The 16,858-nt window shown below is 36.5% G+C and overlaps 1 protein-coding gene across 1 annotated transcript in view; it reads left to right on the forward strand.

The window, feature by feature from the left end:
* Positions 1-16,858, forward strand: part of ASXL3 (ASXL transcriptional regulator 3) — a 123,603-nt gene that overhangs the window by 101,927 nt on the left and 4,818 nt on the right. The window contains exons 9-11 of the mRNA XM_053991396.1: positions 7,115-7,211; positions 7,680-7,785; positions 13,827-15,768. Coding sequence (XP_053847371.1) covers positions 7,115-7,211; positions 7,680-7,785; positions 13,827-15,768 — 2,145 coding nt within the window. The remainder of the gene's footprint in view (positions 1-7,114; positions 7,212-7,679; positions 7,786-13,826; positions 15,769-16,858) is intronic.

Raw genomic sequence — 16,858 nt, forward strand, 5'->3', positions numbered from 1 at the left:
TATATATATATATATATATATATATAACTAGCATGTATAAGTTTGTATTTGTACTCATCATTTCCTCAAAATCCATCTTTTAACAGTTCTGAAATAGATTAGTGTCTGGACATTTAACAAATCATCAAGCCCAGATGATTTGAATGCATTTAAGTAATATTTGTTGAGCTCCTTGCCTGTTTAAGGTCAGTTCTGACCCTTTTGCCTTTTGTTGCTGGTATTAATTGTATTAAGCACACCAGTAGATTTGTGGTGAAGATTCATGCAAAAAAAGATGAAGTTTTAACATTAGCTTTGTCTCTGTATTCCTCTAGTATTCCCCCAGTGTTGCACAGTGTACTTTTTCTTTCATCCTCTTCTTGCTTTTAATGTACTTACAGAATTTGGAGTTTGATGTGTCCCTTTCCAACTGTGTCTAATTTTGGCCCATTATACCATGTTCTACTGTGGTATTCTTCCTTAGTAAGTTGACCTCGTTTCCATTCCCTACATGCTGTGAGATCAACAGGAAGATCCTAACTAAGACAATGTGGTCTTATTGTACAATGCCCATTACTCCTTTGCAGGAGGCTTTGCACTCCATGTGGTCAGCATTGTTTATTTAAAGAACTGTGACAGTTTTTTTAACTATTTTTCACTAGCACCAGGTTCTTCGGGATTCTTCCATCTAATTCTGCATTTAGGAAAGTTTGCCTACTTAAATCACATTTTAAAAAATCTTTTGTTATTTCTTTCTTTTCTTCTTTTTTCACAAACAAGCCTAATCTTTTATATTACTACAGTCATGAATTATCAGATCGTTATTTTGCCACTTAAGTCAAAAATGTCGATTGTCAGCTAAATCTTTCAAGTCCTCCTACATACCATTTGCAGTTCTTGCATTAGTGTTCAGCCATCAAAGACTGAAATAAATGTACCACTTCCATCACATTATCCTCTTCTTTAACCCCTCCTTTTATAAATAAACTTATTTTGGCAGTGGATCACAGAACAGGATTTATTTGAGTTTGATTTGCCCATACTATTGGGCTTTGTATATAAATACAGGATTCAGATTCTGAAGAAACAAGCAAGTCTATCTAAAGAGCATGTTCCTTTTCTCCACAAGGGCTGTTCGGAGTCACTGCTTACCTATTGCCATATCTCTAAAACTTCTTGGGACATCACCATGTGTTGCAGATGACAATTTGCCATTCTGCCTTTAGCATCTATTAAACCACCACTTCATTATCAGTACATGTCTATCACTGCTGATAGAAATATCAACAGATCCCTAGGTTCCATGATGATTCCTACAGCCTCCTTGTCACTTCTGTTCCACTCAATCTCATGTCTTGATATATTCTTAGGGTGAAGGTGGAGGGACATTATGAACAGTGAAAACAGTAGGTTTTGCAGATATCATACCTACCAACACCTTCCTGAGGTTCATCACGCAGTCTCTGTTGTCCTCGTTCCCTCATTTCAGATGATGTAGATCACGTCAATACTCGAGCATAAAGCTCTCTAAAGTGTCTGCCTTCAGAATGTCAGTCACTAAAGTTGCTGCATCTTCAGATGCTCTATCTGCACTGTACAATAATCACAGGTCAATGGAATGCTGGGGCCCAGCACTAGAGAATCAAATTTGTTACAAATTTGTGTTACAAAACAGCAGTGGTGTCTCTTTGCACACATAAATAAAATGTTATGTTTCCTCTGTGTGAGATAAATGCTCCTAAATTTTTCATTTGTAATATTTTGGAATCTTTAATGCAAAAGCATCAAACTGTATTTTCTCATATCTTCCAGGTTTTGTAGAAAATTTTTTTTACATACCTTTGGGAAAGTATGTGAATTATAGGATTGTTCTTCCCCCAGATAAAATATAGAGTTAGTAGCAATTTTTAGAAAGGGTATAAAAAATGAGTGGTACTGGACCCTTCATTTAGATGAATCTTCATTTCCTTTGCTGATTTTTTGATTACTTTTGTATTTGTATTTTTGGTTGGTCGGTTTTGGTTTGTTTGGTATTTTTGTTTTAAGGCTGAGACAATTGGGATGGCTGGGCCTGTAAAAAAGATAGGGGAAAACTTCTTTGCAGGGCCTGTGGCTGTGGGACTGAGGGGTAATGGTTTTAAACTGGAGGAGGTTTGATTCAGATTAGATATAAGGAAGAAAGGTTTTTATAAAAAAACCTAGAACAGGTTGCCCATGGAGGTGGTAGATGCCTCATGCTGGAAACTTTCAAGGTCAGTTTGCATGAGGCTCTGAGACACCTGATGGTGAATGTGTCCCTCTGATAGTTCAGTGTATCCCTGCTTATTGCAAAGGGGTTGGACTAGATGACCTTTAAAAGGTCCCTTCCAATTCAAACTATTCTATGATTCTAGTCAAATGGCATGATATTCACACATAAGCTTCCATGTAAGAAATACGGTATGCTACACAAGAGCTGTGTACAGTGGATCATTAGAAATTTTATAATATGTTAGGAGAATTTTGAATCATTTGAAAGAGATACAGAAATAATAGATTGACTAAGTCCTTGTCTTTCAAGGTTCTAGCCAAAATCAGATAACCTACCACTACACACCTATGCAGTAATTGCTGTATACTTACTAAACACCAATGTGCATCTTCAGGTTGAGCTATAAAAATAACCCCCTGCCTTATTTTCAGAAGAGAATTTTCAGTGGAACTTGGAAGAAAATAATTGAAGTAGTTGTTCTATAAAGGTTGCTCAGTTTGTTCTGATAAGAGTGTTTGACATTTGCTTTGTAATGCAAAATAGATGCTGGGTTTTAACAGATATGTTTTGGGGTTGGGTAGTTTTTTGTTTGCTTTCAATAAAAAAAGGAACTTTCAAAAGCCATTGTGAATTGTGCATGAAAGCATTAATTAGAATACATAATTCTAGTATTGTGCTTAATCAGAAAAACACAGAAATTTAGAGCCCAATAGAATAAAACATAAACTTTCCAAGAAATGTTTGTTGTTCCAGCTCATTAACACACTGTCTCTGTTGGACAGCATTTTTTAAATACCATAAAAATTAACAGTGTATTTAAGAATGGCTTTATTGGCATGTTTCTCCAAATTCTAATTTAAAGCTAGTGGTTAATTGTGCTGTCTTTATCATCAGAGCTTAGAGAAGTGAATACACTCCATGGCTTCAGAATTTCCACTTTAACTTGTTGATTCAGGTGAAAATGCATTCTCCAAGTGAAGTAAGAAAATATTTCAGTGGAAGTTGTTAGCTAACATTATAGAAGGATGACCTCTCAGTCCTTCAAAGTTTAACAGAGCATAAAAGATGTTAGCCTGATTTCACATGACTGGGGTACTGAGAAAAAGCATAAAACATCTTTTTTAGTTTTTTTGTTTCTGATGGACTCTTTCAAAACAACTAGACGTAAAATTGTTTGGGTTTTGTCTGTTCCAACTTGTTCAAACTGTTTTTCACTGTGTAGAAATCTTTAAATGAACTGAAAAAGGCTAAATGATTCAACCTTTTGTTAACTTAGTTTGGGTAGTGATATCTTCTTTCTGCATAGTGCTTTATTCTTTCTATAACATTTTCAAAATTTGTTTCATTTGCTTTATCTCTTTGGCCATTATGAGTTTCTTTAGCATTTTTGTACTCATCCTTTTCTCTTTGAGCTTTTTCTGGTTGAATAAATCCTTCCTGTTCCATTCCCAGCAAATGTTTTCTTTGCTCTCAAATTCCTAAGCAAGCTGGGTGAAGTTACTGGGGCTGCACAACTCTTTATTTATTCAATTTTTAACATTAGTATCCATATGTGTACCAAGTCTAGATAATGATGTCTACTTTCATACATCCCTCTACAATATTTAAGCCTGAAATGATTCTTTCATGTCATTTTAAAATAGATCATTGTAATCTTCTCCTCTAATTAATTAGTGTGTTTCCACGTTCTATATCATTAGATGTTCTTATGTTTAGATTTTGGTTGTTCTAGCTACATAAATCTTCCATGAATTATGTAGACCTGTGAACACAGGCCTCTGGAAAGGCCCTTCTCTGCCAGTTCATCAGTGGCAATGACGACCATACAGTCAGTCAGTGACTTCATGTTTAGTTGGTTGTTCTTACATTTCTTAATCTAAGCATCTTTAATATCATCTTTTCTGTCTTGTGGACATAGTTCCCCAGTATTTGTAAGCTGCTGCAGTTCACACCTAAAGTGGTCAGTGAAGTATGCATCTGTTTTTTGAAACAGATCACAAATGGACTGTTATTCCATTGTTAGTTGACTTATAATATTTTTTCTTCTTAGGTAACCAATATAATTCTCCCTTTTTGCTATTCTTTAGGGAGTTTTGTTTCCCCTTCCTTTTTTTCCTTTTGCAGATACTTACTACTTGGTATTTTTCTCTGGTCCACAAGAACTAGTGATCTTTACCCATGATGTTGCTAACGCTTTCTGTTCTGACGTTCCAGCCTGTGCTTTTTTCTCAGGTGAACTATTTGAATCACAGATCACATTTGAATTTGTTTGGACCTATTCCTAGCATTTAGTTTGGGGTTCACAGTTTCTTTTTGAAACCTTGTTAAGAAATCTGCACCCAGAAACTTGGCATTTTTTTTCTAAAGTATATTAGCCAACAAAAATAAAAGGTGAGGTAACTCTTCCTGCAAAGCTTGATTTTCTCCTGTCCTTACAACAACAGGGTTACAATGAAGCTAATATTGTTCTTCTTGTATTCACATTGTAATATAATTTGGCAGTCTGTATAATGCTCTTCATTTCTGCAGTCTGGTGAAATAGCTCAATCACACTTGGCTGCAGTTTCAAATTATGTTTAATGCAATCTGATAGTGGATTGCTGCTGACAAGTGGCAATCTCTTTCTACCTATTGTGGTACATTCCAGCTTTGCATGAAATCTAATAGAGGTGTGACCTTTGAATAAGTTGGATAATTTTGCTTATTTAACAGAAAGTTATTGTCCACAAATCATTACTTTCCTATGAGATCTTTTGATCTGGTTGGTGATATGGCTACACTGTTAGTCATCAGCTGAGCCATGGAGTTTTAGGAGGTCCACACCTTTGAGACACAGCCTTCAGTTAAATGTGGTTAATTATTAGAATTTAACGTCTGTATGACTATTTTTTTGCAAAATATTGCCAGGCTTAGAGAAAAAAAATCTTTAATTTAATGAAGATTGGAGTAGAACATATGTTGGCAAGTGAGTTTTTCCATTTCATCTCCTTTTGTGTTGAAACTTAAGGTAGCTTCAACACCTTTCTTAGAGTAACAAGGAGTTGTTTGTTTAGTAAGTTGTGATTCTTTTCTTTGTGGCTTTGCATCTGATCTTTCTAGAAAATTGTGTAATTGTGCTGGTTTTGACCATATACTGGTTTGTTTGTTCAGGTGCAAGAGGGACTAGTATTTTAAAATCCCTCTTTAATGTATTAATTGTGCAATTTAAGTATTTCTGGCAAAATTCATTTGTGCAGGAGGAAGATAATGTGTCATAGTAGTTTGATTTATACACTAAGTACATGTTTTTTATCGCCTTTCTCACCTCACTGTTTTTATTATCTTGCTGCTTCTGCTGCATGTTTCACTGTTTCTTTTCAGTTTTCCTCTAGCTGCAGCATTAGTCATAGCCTACCTGTAATTAATATGCATGTGTTCCATAACCCACATCATGAGATGTATAGAAATGTTACATATCCAACCCACTTAAACCCAACTTCTATGACATGTTGGCAAAACAATGCCATATAGCAGGAAAGCACAGGCAGCAGTTTTGTAGGTTCATATCCTGCTGAGGAACTCTGTACCATGCACATATTTTCTTACTGTAATCAAAAGCCTTTAGCAATGCCTGTTTTTCAGAGTCCATGCTAATTGCTATTTCTCTGGTTACTACTTCATATCTTTCTGGTTTACTCCTCTGAGATAATTGTGGGACAGGATGTCAACTAGGCAATGAGTAAATTAACAAAGACTTCTCAAAATAGGGCCTGTATTATCAGTGAAATACAGAGCTCTATGAGTTAACTACACTGAAATATCATTCAGTGTTTCTGGCATGCCTGTGTCTTTCTGGCTCTTGTTGGAAACAGGCACTGAGAACTAGGGGATATTACTTAGCTAAAACATCTATTAATATGGTGGAAAATGTGCTGGATTTTACTGCTAGATTACAAACAGCGTTGTCAAACATTTATCTCTTACTTACCAGGAAGGATGTAAAATAGTGAGAGTCTTTGTTCTAGCAAAATTACTTCTGCTGCTGCTGTTTCCTTTCTTTTTAATTTCTTTTTTTTTTTTTTTTACTTCTTTCTATTTATTATGCTAGAGGTGATATTCATTGCTAATATATTTCATATAATTACCTTTTCCAATTATTAGAATTCTTTCAGAAACAGAAATATCCTCACAAGCCTGACAATATACATTAAGTTTTGTGCTAAAAGACAGCTCAACAGTTGGATTGCTTTTAAAAATTATTGTAGAAAATACTATGATAAAGACTTTTTTAATGTTATCTTATCATTGAATATTTGACAAATGTAGAAAATACAAATAATTCTAATGTTCTTCCACAGATTTCACTTTTGATGCCTATAAAATTATGTGTAGAGCTGTTTTCAGTTTCAGTGATGAGTTTACATCAGTTCTTTTATTAAAAACTGCCTGTCATCCACTCTTTGGCCAATACAGCTTATTAGCTAACACAAGTATTAGGTTTATTTAGAAACACCAAAGTTACTGTCTTCATTGCATTTAATTAATTTGTTTTGTGCCATATTATAGGCAGATGCACAAGTACAATAATGATCTTGATTTTTGATTGCATACAATGTCTCTAGACATAGTCTCAAGACAGGGCTGTGATTAAAGCACATCAATCAGTTGTAAACTGAGTTATCATCAGGAACACTTATGACTGAAGAGAGCACATTGATGCTGGATTAGTTCACTTCCATTTACAGTAACGACTAGCATGAAAATGCTGTTTTAGTGGTAGTCATTTTGTATTCTTCCCACTGCCTACACTTCCCCCATTTCTCCTAATTGAAACTCTGTTTTGATGTGATCTTAGCTGACGCTGTTTCTGACACTGTCTTCTGCTACCATCGGCTTATTTTCTAGATGGGGAGCGATGGAGTTTTGCGCCTCAGTAGCTCCGCTCTAAATAACGAGTTCTTCGCATATGCAGCGCAAGGGTGGAAACAGCGACTGGCAGAAGGTAACTGCTTGCTCTCAGGTCTGCCCAAGGTTAATTGTTTTTATGAAGAGCGTCTCTTTTTCTACATTTGAGAAATACTTTTAGAATAGAAACTGTAATAGACCAGTAATTCAGCAATAGAGAAATTGCCAATTCCATTTTGAATTTAGAGTACATTTTTTCAGCTTGCTGTGGCAGCTTATTTTGACAGTTAAAAAAAAACCAAGTATTTTCATCACTGTCAGCCTTGGAAACATGAATGCATGCAACTAAACCCTGCCAATATACCTTTGAAATACTGATGGTATATAGTAAATTAAATCTTTCTATGTCGCTCTCCCTTTTGGTTTTCATTCATTACATTTGGCATTGTTGGATGATTGTATCAGAAATCACTGTACATCATCATTTTATTCACAATTTATAATTACCTGTATTAAATTAATCCTTGACAGCTTTTATTCAATATGTTAAGTATTTGTTTTTTAGGAGAATTTACACCAGAAATGCAGTTGCGCATCAGACAAGAGATTGAAAAGGAAAAGAAAACAGAACCTTGGAAAGAAAAATTCTTTGAAAGGTTTTATGGTGAAAAGTAAGTACTGAAGCAAATAAAAGGATTTTTTATATTTTCTTTTAGGAGGAAATGAAAATATAATTCTATGCTTCACGTAGCATGGTCATATGCTGTAAAACTTAATAAAGCAGTTATCAAGAGCAGTCATTCCCCAATATAAGAAGTTGTGGGTAGAATTATAGTCGTGTGTCTGCACTTGCATTACAATTGTGTTTTTAAAGAGTCATAACTCATCCATAAAAATTCATTCCAAAGAGAGCTTAAGACACAAGCATGTGAATATTTTTAATTATCTTTTAAAAGATAGCATTAGGGCAATTCCTCCCTCCTGCAAAATATAAATACAGCTTCTACAGATGAGAAGACCAGTAGCAATATTTCTGTAATATGTTTTAATTTGTTTTATTTTTTCTAAGCTAGTTGCAGAGTTCCTAAAATCAAATAGAATTTTTGATTTTTTGACTGAGATGTCCCATTGGCCTGAGAAGAATATGTGACATAGAAAAAATGTTAGCTAGAGATAAATGGAAGTGACAATGACTAATTTAATTTTAAAGTGAGATGCAAAGAATAAATAAATACCTTTAACTGACTAAAATTAAATGTAGTATCACTCTAGGTGCACAACTAGGGTGAGTCAGCACAATTTCATTGATGATGATGATACACAATTACACTGATGATGATGACCTTCAGCAGCTGAAGTTCAGTGTTTATCTTCATTTCTTTTAAAAAACAAAATTTAAGGAGATTCACATCTTCTTAAAATCCAAGAATTTTCCTTTTAGAAATTATTTTTAAAAGCTAATTCATCAATACTTAGAATTATTTCTCTGTTCTTAAAAACACTAATTTATTATAAAGTATAAGCTAGCTATTTAGCAATTACTGATTTTTTTCTTTTTATTTAAAAGTATTTTTAAATATATCCCAGAATCACAGAATGGTAAGGTTGGAAGGGGCCACAGTCGCTCATCTGGTCCAAACTTCCTGCTCAAACAGGGTCATCCTTGAGCACATGGCAAAGGATTGCATTGAGGCAGTTTTCCAGTGAGGGAGACTCCACACTCTCTGTGGGCAATCCGTTCCAGTGCTCAGTCACTGCATAGTGAAGTTATTCCTCACATTCAAGTGGAATTTCCTGTGCCTCAGTTTCTGCCCATTGCCTCTTGTCCTATTGCCTGGCATCACCAAGAAGAGCCCGGCCCCATCCTCTTGACATTCTCCCTTTAGGCACTTACAGAAATTGATGAGGTCTCCTTTCAATTGCCTCATCTCAAGGCTGAAAAGGCCCAGCTCCCTCAGCCTGTCCTCCTAAGAGGGATGCTCCAAGCCCTCAATCATCTTTGTTGCCCTCCACTGGACCATCTCTAGAAGTTCCATTTCTCCCTTGTACACAGGAGCCAGAACTGCACACAGCACGCCACCTGTGGCCTCACCAGGGCACAGGAGAGAGGCAGGAGCACCTCCCCCAACCTGCTGGAATGCTCTTCCTAATGCTTCCAGGATACCATTGGCCATCTTGGCCCCAAGGGCACTGCTGGCTCATGGACTGCTCATTGTCCACCATGACCCCATGTCCTTCTCTGCAGAGCTGCTTCCCATCAGGTCACTCCCCAGCCTGTGCTGGTGCCAGGGCTATTCCTCCCCAGGTGCAGGACCCTGCACTTGCCTTTGTTGAATTTCAGACACTTCTCTGCTGATCTCTCTTACCTGTCAGGGTCCTTCTGAAGGGTTGCACAGGCTCTGGTGTATTGGCCACTTGTCCCAGCTTTGTGTTGTCAGTGATTCTAATGCTGAGAAGGCATCTACCACTTCATCTAAATCATTGATGAATAAGTTAAACTATATTGGGCCCAGTATTGAGCCTTGGGGGACACAACTAATGATGAGCCTCCAAATACACCCTGTGCCACTGATTACAACCCACTGGGATCTGCCATTCAGTCAGTTCTCAATCTATCTCACTGTCTACTCCATCAAATGTATGCATAATACTTAGCAGAAAAATTGTTCAATGGGAACAATCATTACATAAGTTGTTTTCGTTTTGCTGTCAGGTGTTTTTCACTTAAGAAATCCAGGGCACAGGGTTATATGAGGGGAACCCCTCATATAACTTATTATCTTAAAGATTAAAAAAATGATTCTGCAGTAACAGTACTACTTCTCACAATCCCCTGTCTTGGACTACTGGGAAATGTAGTGAAAATGAGGCAAGAAATAGACAGATCCATTTTAGTATTTTGTGCACCCTTGCTAGGTGCTTTCCCTCCAGAGTATTTTTTCTACAGCACTTTATCTTTACATATAATGGAAATACTAGGCTCTTAATGTGTCAGACTGTCTTATTGTAAAATGTTTAATTTCTTAGTAAACAGCTTTGAGACTTCAGTTTTGTCCAGGTATTGATCCTTTTAGTATCAAAAAATTCTATTTAGGTTTTCAGATAAAGAACATAATGGCTTTTCATTATGCATGTCAAGAGTCAGTGACTAACCTTTCATGGAGGAAAGGGCTGTATAAGATACTGGTATAGGGCCATCCACAAGAAGTAGAAGTTTATTACCAGCAATGCAGGAGTTCCTCAGTCAAAAATGACTGTCACAGAATGATGCTCATAATTCTGCAGAGCCAGCAGTCCTGCTGTGCTGGCTGAATGCTGGATACCATGGTGCTTGGCAGATAATTGCTCAGTCTGTGATGATACATGTCATTTGGTTTCATAGGTTTCTGACATCAACATTGTTATGCAAAATGTCATATTCCACATCATTTCCATTTTGACTGAAGTATTGAATCTGGTCCTGCCTGCCCTTTCCCCTGCTTGCATTGTTTCACTTGCTTTCTTCTGCTTGGCTGTTATGTAGGCAGAGGTACTTCACTGACTTAAATACTTTTCCTCATTGTTTACCATATAATGGTAGCTTTTGCTGTAGCTTCCACCTTGTGTTGGTTCATGGGGCAGTCCTGTGCAGGGACAAGAGCTGGACTCAGGGGATCTTGTGGATCCTTTTCAACTCAGGATATGCTGTGACTCCATGATTCTCTTACCTTTTTTCACTTTGGTTTTTAAACTAGCTTTCAGTATGATTGGGCTATGTTGATTTGACTGAACTAGCAGTTATTTGTAAGCTTCCTCGAGCTGTTTCTCACATGCGCTGTCTGCAAAATGAATCTGTCTTGCAGGCTAACTTGCTCACTTTACATAGAGGTATTTTTGCTCTGACTTAAGTGAATTTGATCTGCTAATATTTCATAAGTAAATTCAAGTTTCACCTTCTGCTTAGGGAAGGACCATTAATAGATGCAGAATCTCTGTAAGCATTTTATACACTCCACAGTTGATGGCAGTCAAAGACTTTAGAGTGCTTTTTCCCTGTTAGCTCTAAGCATTGCATCTTGTATTTGCTCTTTTCTGTAACCAGGCTGTTTATTGTGGTACTGTCAGTTGCAGTTTACTTCCATCCATTTTTGTTCTTTTTCCACTTCCTCATATTTGTTCATTTTTCCTCTCTCTGACTTTTTTCAAAATACAAAATCTTATTCTGCAGTTATTTATCTAGGATCAGCTGATGCATGTTGATAGAAATCCACATTCTTCTGGCTTGTTGCCCCAAGATTTCAAGGGTTATACTCTATTATGTCAATATATTATCTCTTTTCTCACTTTTGAGAGTTACATGTCAGGATAGTACTATCAGCTAGATCAGAGCTTTAATTTTGGGTAGACCTCCTCCAAATTTTATTGCTGATATAATCCTTTCCTTACTTTGGTTCTTTTTCCCCCCAGTACTATTTATCACAGCACTAGAATATCAGCATTCATATATCCTTGAGTAGCTTTTTGGGTTTATTTACTGGATGACTGAGTGCCCTTACTCTACCAGTTAAATCCTGTCCTTAGCACTTTCATTGAAATCTGCTTGCTGCTGCACTCGTATTTTTGTGCTGTTTTGCAAACTTTGGTGTCTTTTTCTCTAAGGGAGAAGACAGATCAGCTGTTTATTTTGCAATCTGAGATTGCCTTAAACATGCTGATCTTGAGCCTTCTTCTTTAGAAAGCCTTTTTCTTCAGTTTCTTCTCCAACATAGTAGTATTTCCAATATTGAAAAAAATGATTAAGATTCAGTATGTGTTCTGCTGGCCTTAATCTGCTTTATCTTATTTCCCTTAGAGTTCTTTGTCTGCAATATGGTACTAGAATGTGTGTATTTGTGTAGTGTCCGTGTGACAGTTTCATTCAACTTTATCCTGTCCTTCCTTCCTTTGCTGATTTTCAATCCATGAAGATAACCATCAAGCAGTATCTTTTCATGATATACCCAGCTAGAGAAAATAGACCATTGATTCAGTTTTCAGTAATGGAGTGGATTTGTTTTCCCTTCCCATTTTCCTGAGATAACTTTGGCTCCTTAACACAAGGAATTTTAGAGGAAGTTACTCAACAAAACCCTGGTAAACTAAGCTTTACTCACCTAAACTTACAACCTGAACTTAGACCATATGGGGAACTTATAGTCTATACAGAAGAAAGAGACATATTCTGAAATGCATTCAGTGTGGGAATTGTGAATTTGCTGCTCTGAATTGATCTCTAGAGGATCCTTCCTCAACGTATTGATGGCAGAGGGAGACTTTGTTCATTATTAGTGTGTAGTAGTAGGCAATACTAATAATTAAGAATGCTTTTTGGGATGTCAGTTCCAGGCTGGGTTGGTTTGGTTTTTTTTTTCTTTTTTTCTTTTTTCTTTTTTCTTTTTTCTTTTTTCTTTTTTCTTTTTTCTTTTTTTTTTTTTCTGTTTTTTGGGGGTTTTTTTTGGGTTTTTTTGTTTTGTTTTGTTTTTTTTGTTTTGTTTTTGTTTTGTTTTGGTTTTTTTGTTTGTTTTTTTGTTTTTTGTTTTTTGTTTTTTGTTTTTTTTGTTTACAGCTCTCACTGTAATACATCTGCTTGGTGTTTTTAAAATGCACAACCACAGATTTTGGTTTTTTATGTGTTCTGTACTTTCATCTGAATAGGCCTTTGTATCTCTATCCTCTGGCTACACACTGACAAGCAATTTTGCTTCTATAGCTTCTGAATATCTTTTATGCTTGCTTGTTTCCATTTTATTCTTTATTTTCTGATTAAATGATAACAGAAATCTGTTTAGTAGATTAGAAGATCCTTAAGACCATGAAATTTCTTTTAAGGCCTCCCACCAAGCTTTTGTGTATTTTCTACTATTATGGAATTGCTGAGGCATAAAGTCAGCTTGGAAAATCTTACTAAAGATGCTGAACGTCTGTACTTCCACTGGCCTTAGAAGGAAATGAGGATGTCAGAGCACATACATTTTTTAAAACAACCTTTTTTTTTTTCATCTCTTGCCTTTAGTTTTGTTTGGGGTTTTTTGTGGATTTTTAAATTCTGCTGAAGTAATAAAACTTTATTTAAATTAGTATTGTCAGGATCAAAGGTAAGAAAATCTTCAGAAGCTTGCATAGTATACATGGCTCCTTTGCACTTCATCCCTGAGAATGAATGCATAGATTGTAAATGTGTATCTTTTAGCTCCTTAAGAATGTTAAACTTCTTTCATATTGCAGGCTGTGTTGACCCTAAAAGCAGATGAAGGAGGGAAAAAGGGATTTCCTTTACAACTGTTCCCACTAGAAGATGATGCAGTTGTGCATTTATTCTGCAATGGATGCTGTACCAGTGTTGCAATATTGTGCTGGTATTTAAAAAACAAAACAAACCAAAAAAAAACAAAACAAAACAACAAAAAAAAAAAAATAGGAATGTAGACAGAGAGATTACTTATATTAAAAATATTCTTGGTTTTTAACACTTGTAAGTAAATCTCCGTAGATAGGTTTCCAAAATACATAAAACTGTATATAAATTAGTTACCCACCACCTAAGCAAAACCTGAAAATATGTATTTTTTATATTTAAAACCTGAAAATATGTACGTTTTGGAAATAAAAATGTGAGTGAGAAAGGTTAGTCTATTCCCTTATCCTTAATGTGATGGAAATCCCTATTTTAATTTCTGGGGTTTTTTTCTTCTAGGTTGGGAATGTCAAGAGGAGAATCAACAAAGCTCACTGCAGTGCAGAACAATGATGAAGATGAAAGCAATTCTTTGTGCGGATCTTCTGGCACACCTGGTCCTTCTAAGCAAGCAACCTTTGAGGATCAAGAGGAGAAAGGTGCTAAAGTTCCACCTTTACCAGAGAGAGAGTATAGTCCATCTCATTCTAGTATGGAACAGGTTCCTGTCAAGGATCTAACAGCAGATTCTGAAGATATACTGATACCTGAAGAATCAGTCATTCAGGAGGAAATTGCTGAAGAGGTCGAGACAAGTATTTGTGAATGCCAAGAGGAGAACCATAAGCCAGAACATGAGTTTTCTGAGGAGTCTGTAAGTCCAGGTGGCACAAATGAGGAAACAGAGGCAGTACAGCTTGCAGACAGCACTGAGTCCTGTGTCATGATGAATGATGTAACTGATACTGTATCTCGCATTGAAATTAAAGTAGAGTTGAAGTCAGAATGCCCTCAGGAGGAGATGTCAGTTGTGATAGATCAGCTGGAGGATTGCATATCACCAGCACGATCAGCTTCATCCACAAACTCTGTCAGCGGTACAGCTGAGAAGGATTCTGAGTCTGCAAAAGAGCTAATTGTGCCAGAAATGCAAAGTGCTGCTCTGGAAGGCTCCTTGTTCGCTGGTGGAGGCGTTGCAGTGGATATGGAGCTTCATAGCGACCCTGAGGAACAGTTGTCTGAGAATGCTTGTATTTCTGAAACTTCCTTTTCCTCTGGAAGTCCAGAAGTTTGTATTGCCTCTCCTGGAGGAGACACTCAGTCGACTTCAGAGGAACCCTGTACTCCAGCATCTCTTGAAACAGCTTGCTCATCTGAAGTGTCCAGTTCTGAAAATATTGAAGGTGATAGTCAGCAAAAGGCCAGTGATGAGAACTTGCACACACCCTTAATGTCAGAAATGTCTCCAATGTCCACCTCACCTGTAACCTCAGAAGCATCTTTGATGTCAAATTTACCTTTAACATCAGAGGCATCACCAGCTTCTAATTTACCTTTACCATCAGAAACATCTCCAATGTCTGATTTGCCTTTAACATCAGAAACATCTTCAGTATCTTCTGTTCTTCTAACTTCTGAAACATTTGTGACAAATAGTTTGCCTCTTCCATCAGAGATATCTCCAGTTTCTAATTCCCCAAGCAGTGAAAGACTTACTCTGCAACAAAGGAAATCACCATGTTTGTTGGAAGACTCCCTTCCCACTCTGAAAGAAGAAAGCTCTGTCATTCCTAAGGTGGTTCAAGAAGAGAATCTTGTTCAGCCAAAACAACATCAGAGTGCCCCTGAAAATATGAAAGTTGGTCCATTAACAATTATACCTGATACTTCAGTATTGGAAGAGTCCCAAAGCAAAAACCTCAGTCATCAACCATGTAAGTCACATTCTGAAATTGAGAAATCCTACATTGCATCCATCCCAGAACACACTGTTCCAGAGGTGATCAAAAATAAAAATCACAGTGTTCAGCAAAGAAGTGACAAGAAAGGTACACTCTTGCCTTCAGAGGTGTCTGTCTTATCCGAAGGATCACTTGGCAAAAATGTCGAATTGCTTCCATCAAAGCCACATGATAAACTATATACCTCATCTCTAGAGAAAGCTACATTCTCTGAAGTGTGCAGAAGTAAATCTCACAAGCTAACAGGCAGCACCCAAAATCGTTTAGAGAGTTCACATTCTTCCAAATCTTTAGAACCCACAAAATCACCGGAAGCAAGAAATGACAGTAGAGACCCAGAGATCCCAAAGAGGAAAACAGCAGAACAGCACAGTTTTGGAATCTGTAAAGAGAAGAGAGCTAGAATAGATGATGATCTGCCTAATCGTAGTGCTTCATCAACAAGTCCATCTGATAAAGAACAGCCACCCAGAGAGGAACCCCGAGTTCCACCCCTTAAGGTAAAGTAATGAATAAATAGGGTGGCTTGGAAACAAAATATTTATTATGTCCATCTATGAACTGCATACAGGCACAGTACATGGTATATTTTTTGGGGATGTATAAGAGTTGTTAGTACTGATGGTTTTGCTTTACTATTATATTTCCACCATGCCAAATTACTTCTGATACAGATATATCTACAGTTGGTCAGTAGAGGTCTTTGCTAAAAAATTGATTTTGTTTGTGGGAGAGCTCTCCAGTATCCATGGCTTAATTGAATTCAAGATCTTCCCCATCAGTCCCATGCAGCACTTGTTTTTCTGATTGCCCGTCTGTATTTTGTGCTTGTTCTTCTGTGGATGTCTTCTCCAGCAAGCATGACTAATAAGTGTTATCATAACAGTACTTAGAAAAACAACCATCACTTTAATCCAAAAAGAGAACCAAGAGTCAGAATAGATAGCTTTGTTAATGGCAAAGCAAAAGGCAAAAAAATACACCATCTAAGCAAACACGTATATGTGTATTTTTCTGCTATGTAAGAAAGTATATTTCAGTTGGAAAAGGTTTTTTTGTAACAGAGAGTTCTGTAGATTCAGTTATATATAGGCTCAGTGTTTTGAACCTTTTCATTTTGTACTTGATGACTTCAGCCAAGTTTAAGATCCAATTTAATGTATTTAAGTCATTGGCTTTGCATTACTAGTTCTTGATTATTCAAAAATGCCCTTTTCTGCATTTATTTTTAACTTCTGTAGTCACTGAACATTGTTAATATGGCCAGGAGGGCAAATAGACTAATAGGCTTTAATCACTAGTGCAGAAGCATATTTCAGATAATTTATTTTTAAGAGCAGTGATGCAATTGGAAGTTAGCCCTGTTCTGAGTTTAGTGATGTTCTTTCATATTTGGAAGGTTCTATCTAGCCTAATAAATTCTAATAACTCTCTAAGCATAAAGGAAATAAATCACTAGGGAATAAAAAAAGGTCATTACTATAATAATATTAAAAAATAACCAAGCACTTAGAGCTCTTGGAGTTCTGGTAATGCAAAGTGGAATCTGAAAAGAGTTGCTGCTGAAACTGAAAGCAGAATGTTTTGAAG

The sequence above is a fragment of the Vidua macroura genome, chromosome 1 (genome assembly GCF_024509145.1).
Source record: "Vidua macroura isolate BioBank_ID:100142 chromosome 1, ASM2450914v1, whole genome shotgun sequence".
Classification (NCBI taxonomy): domain Eukaryota; kingdom Metazoa; phylum Chordata; class Aves; order Passeriformes; family Viduidae; genus Vidua; species Vidua macroura.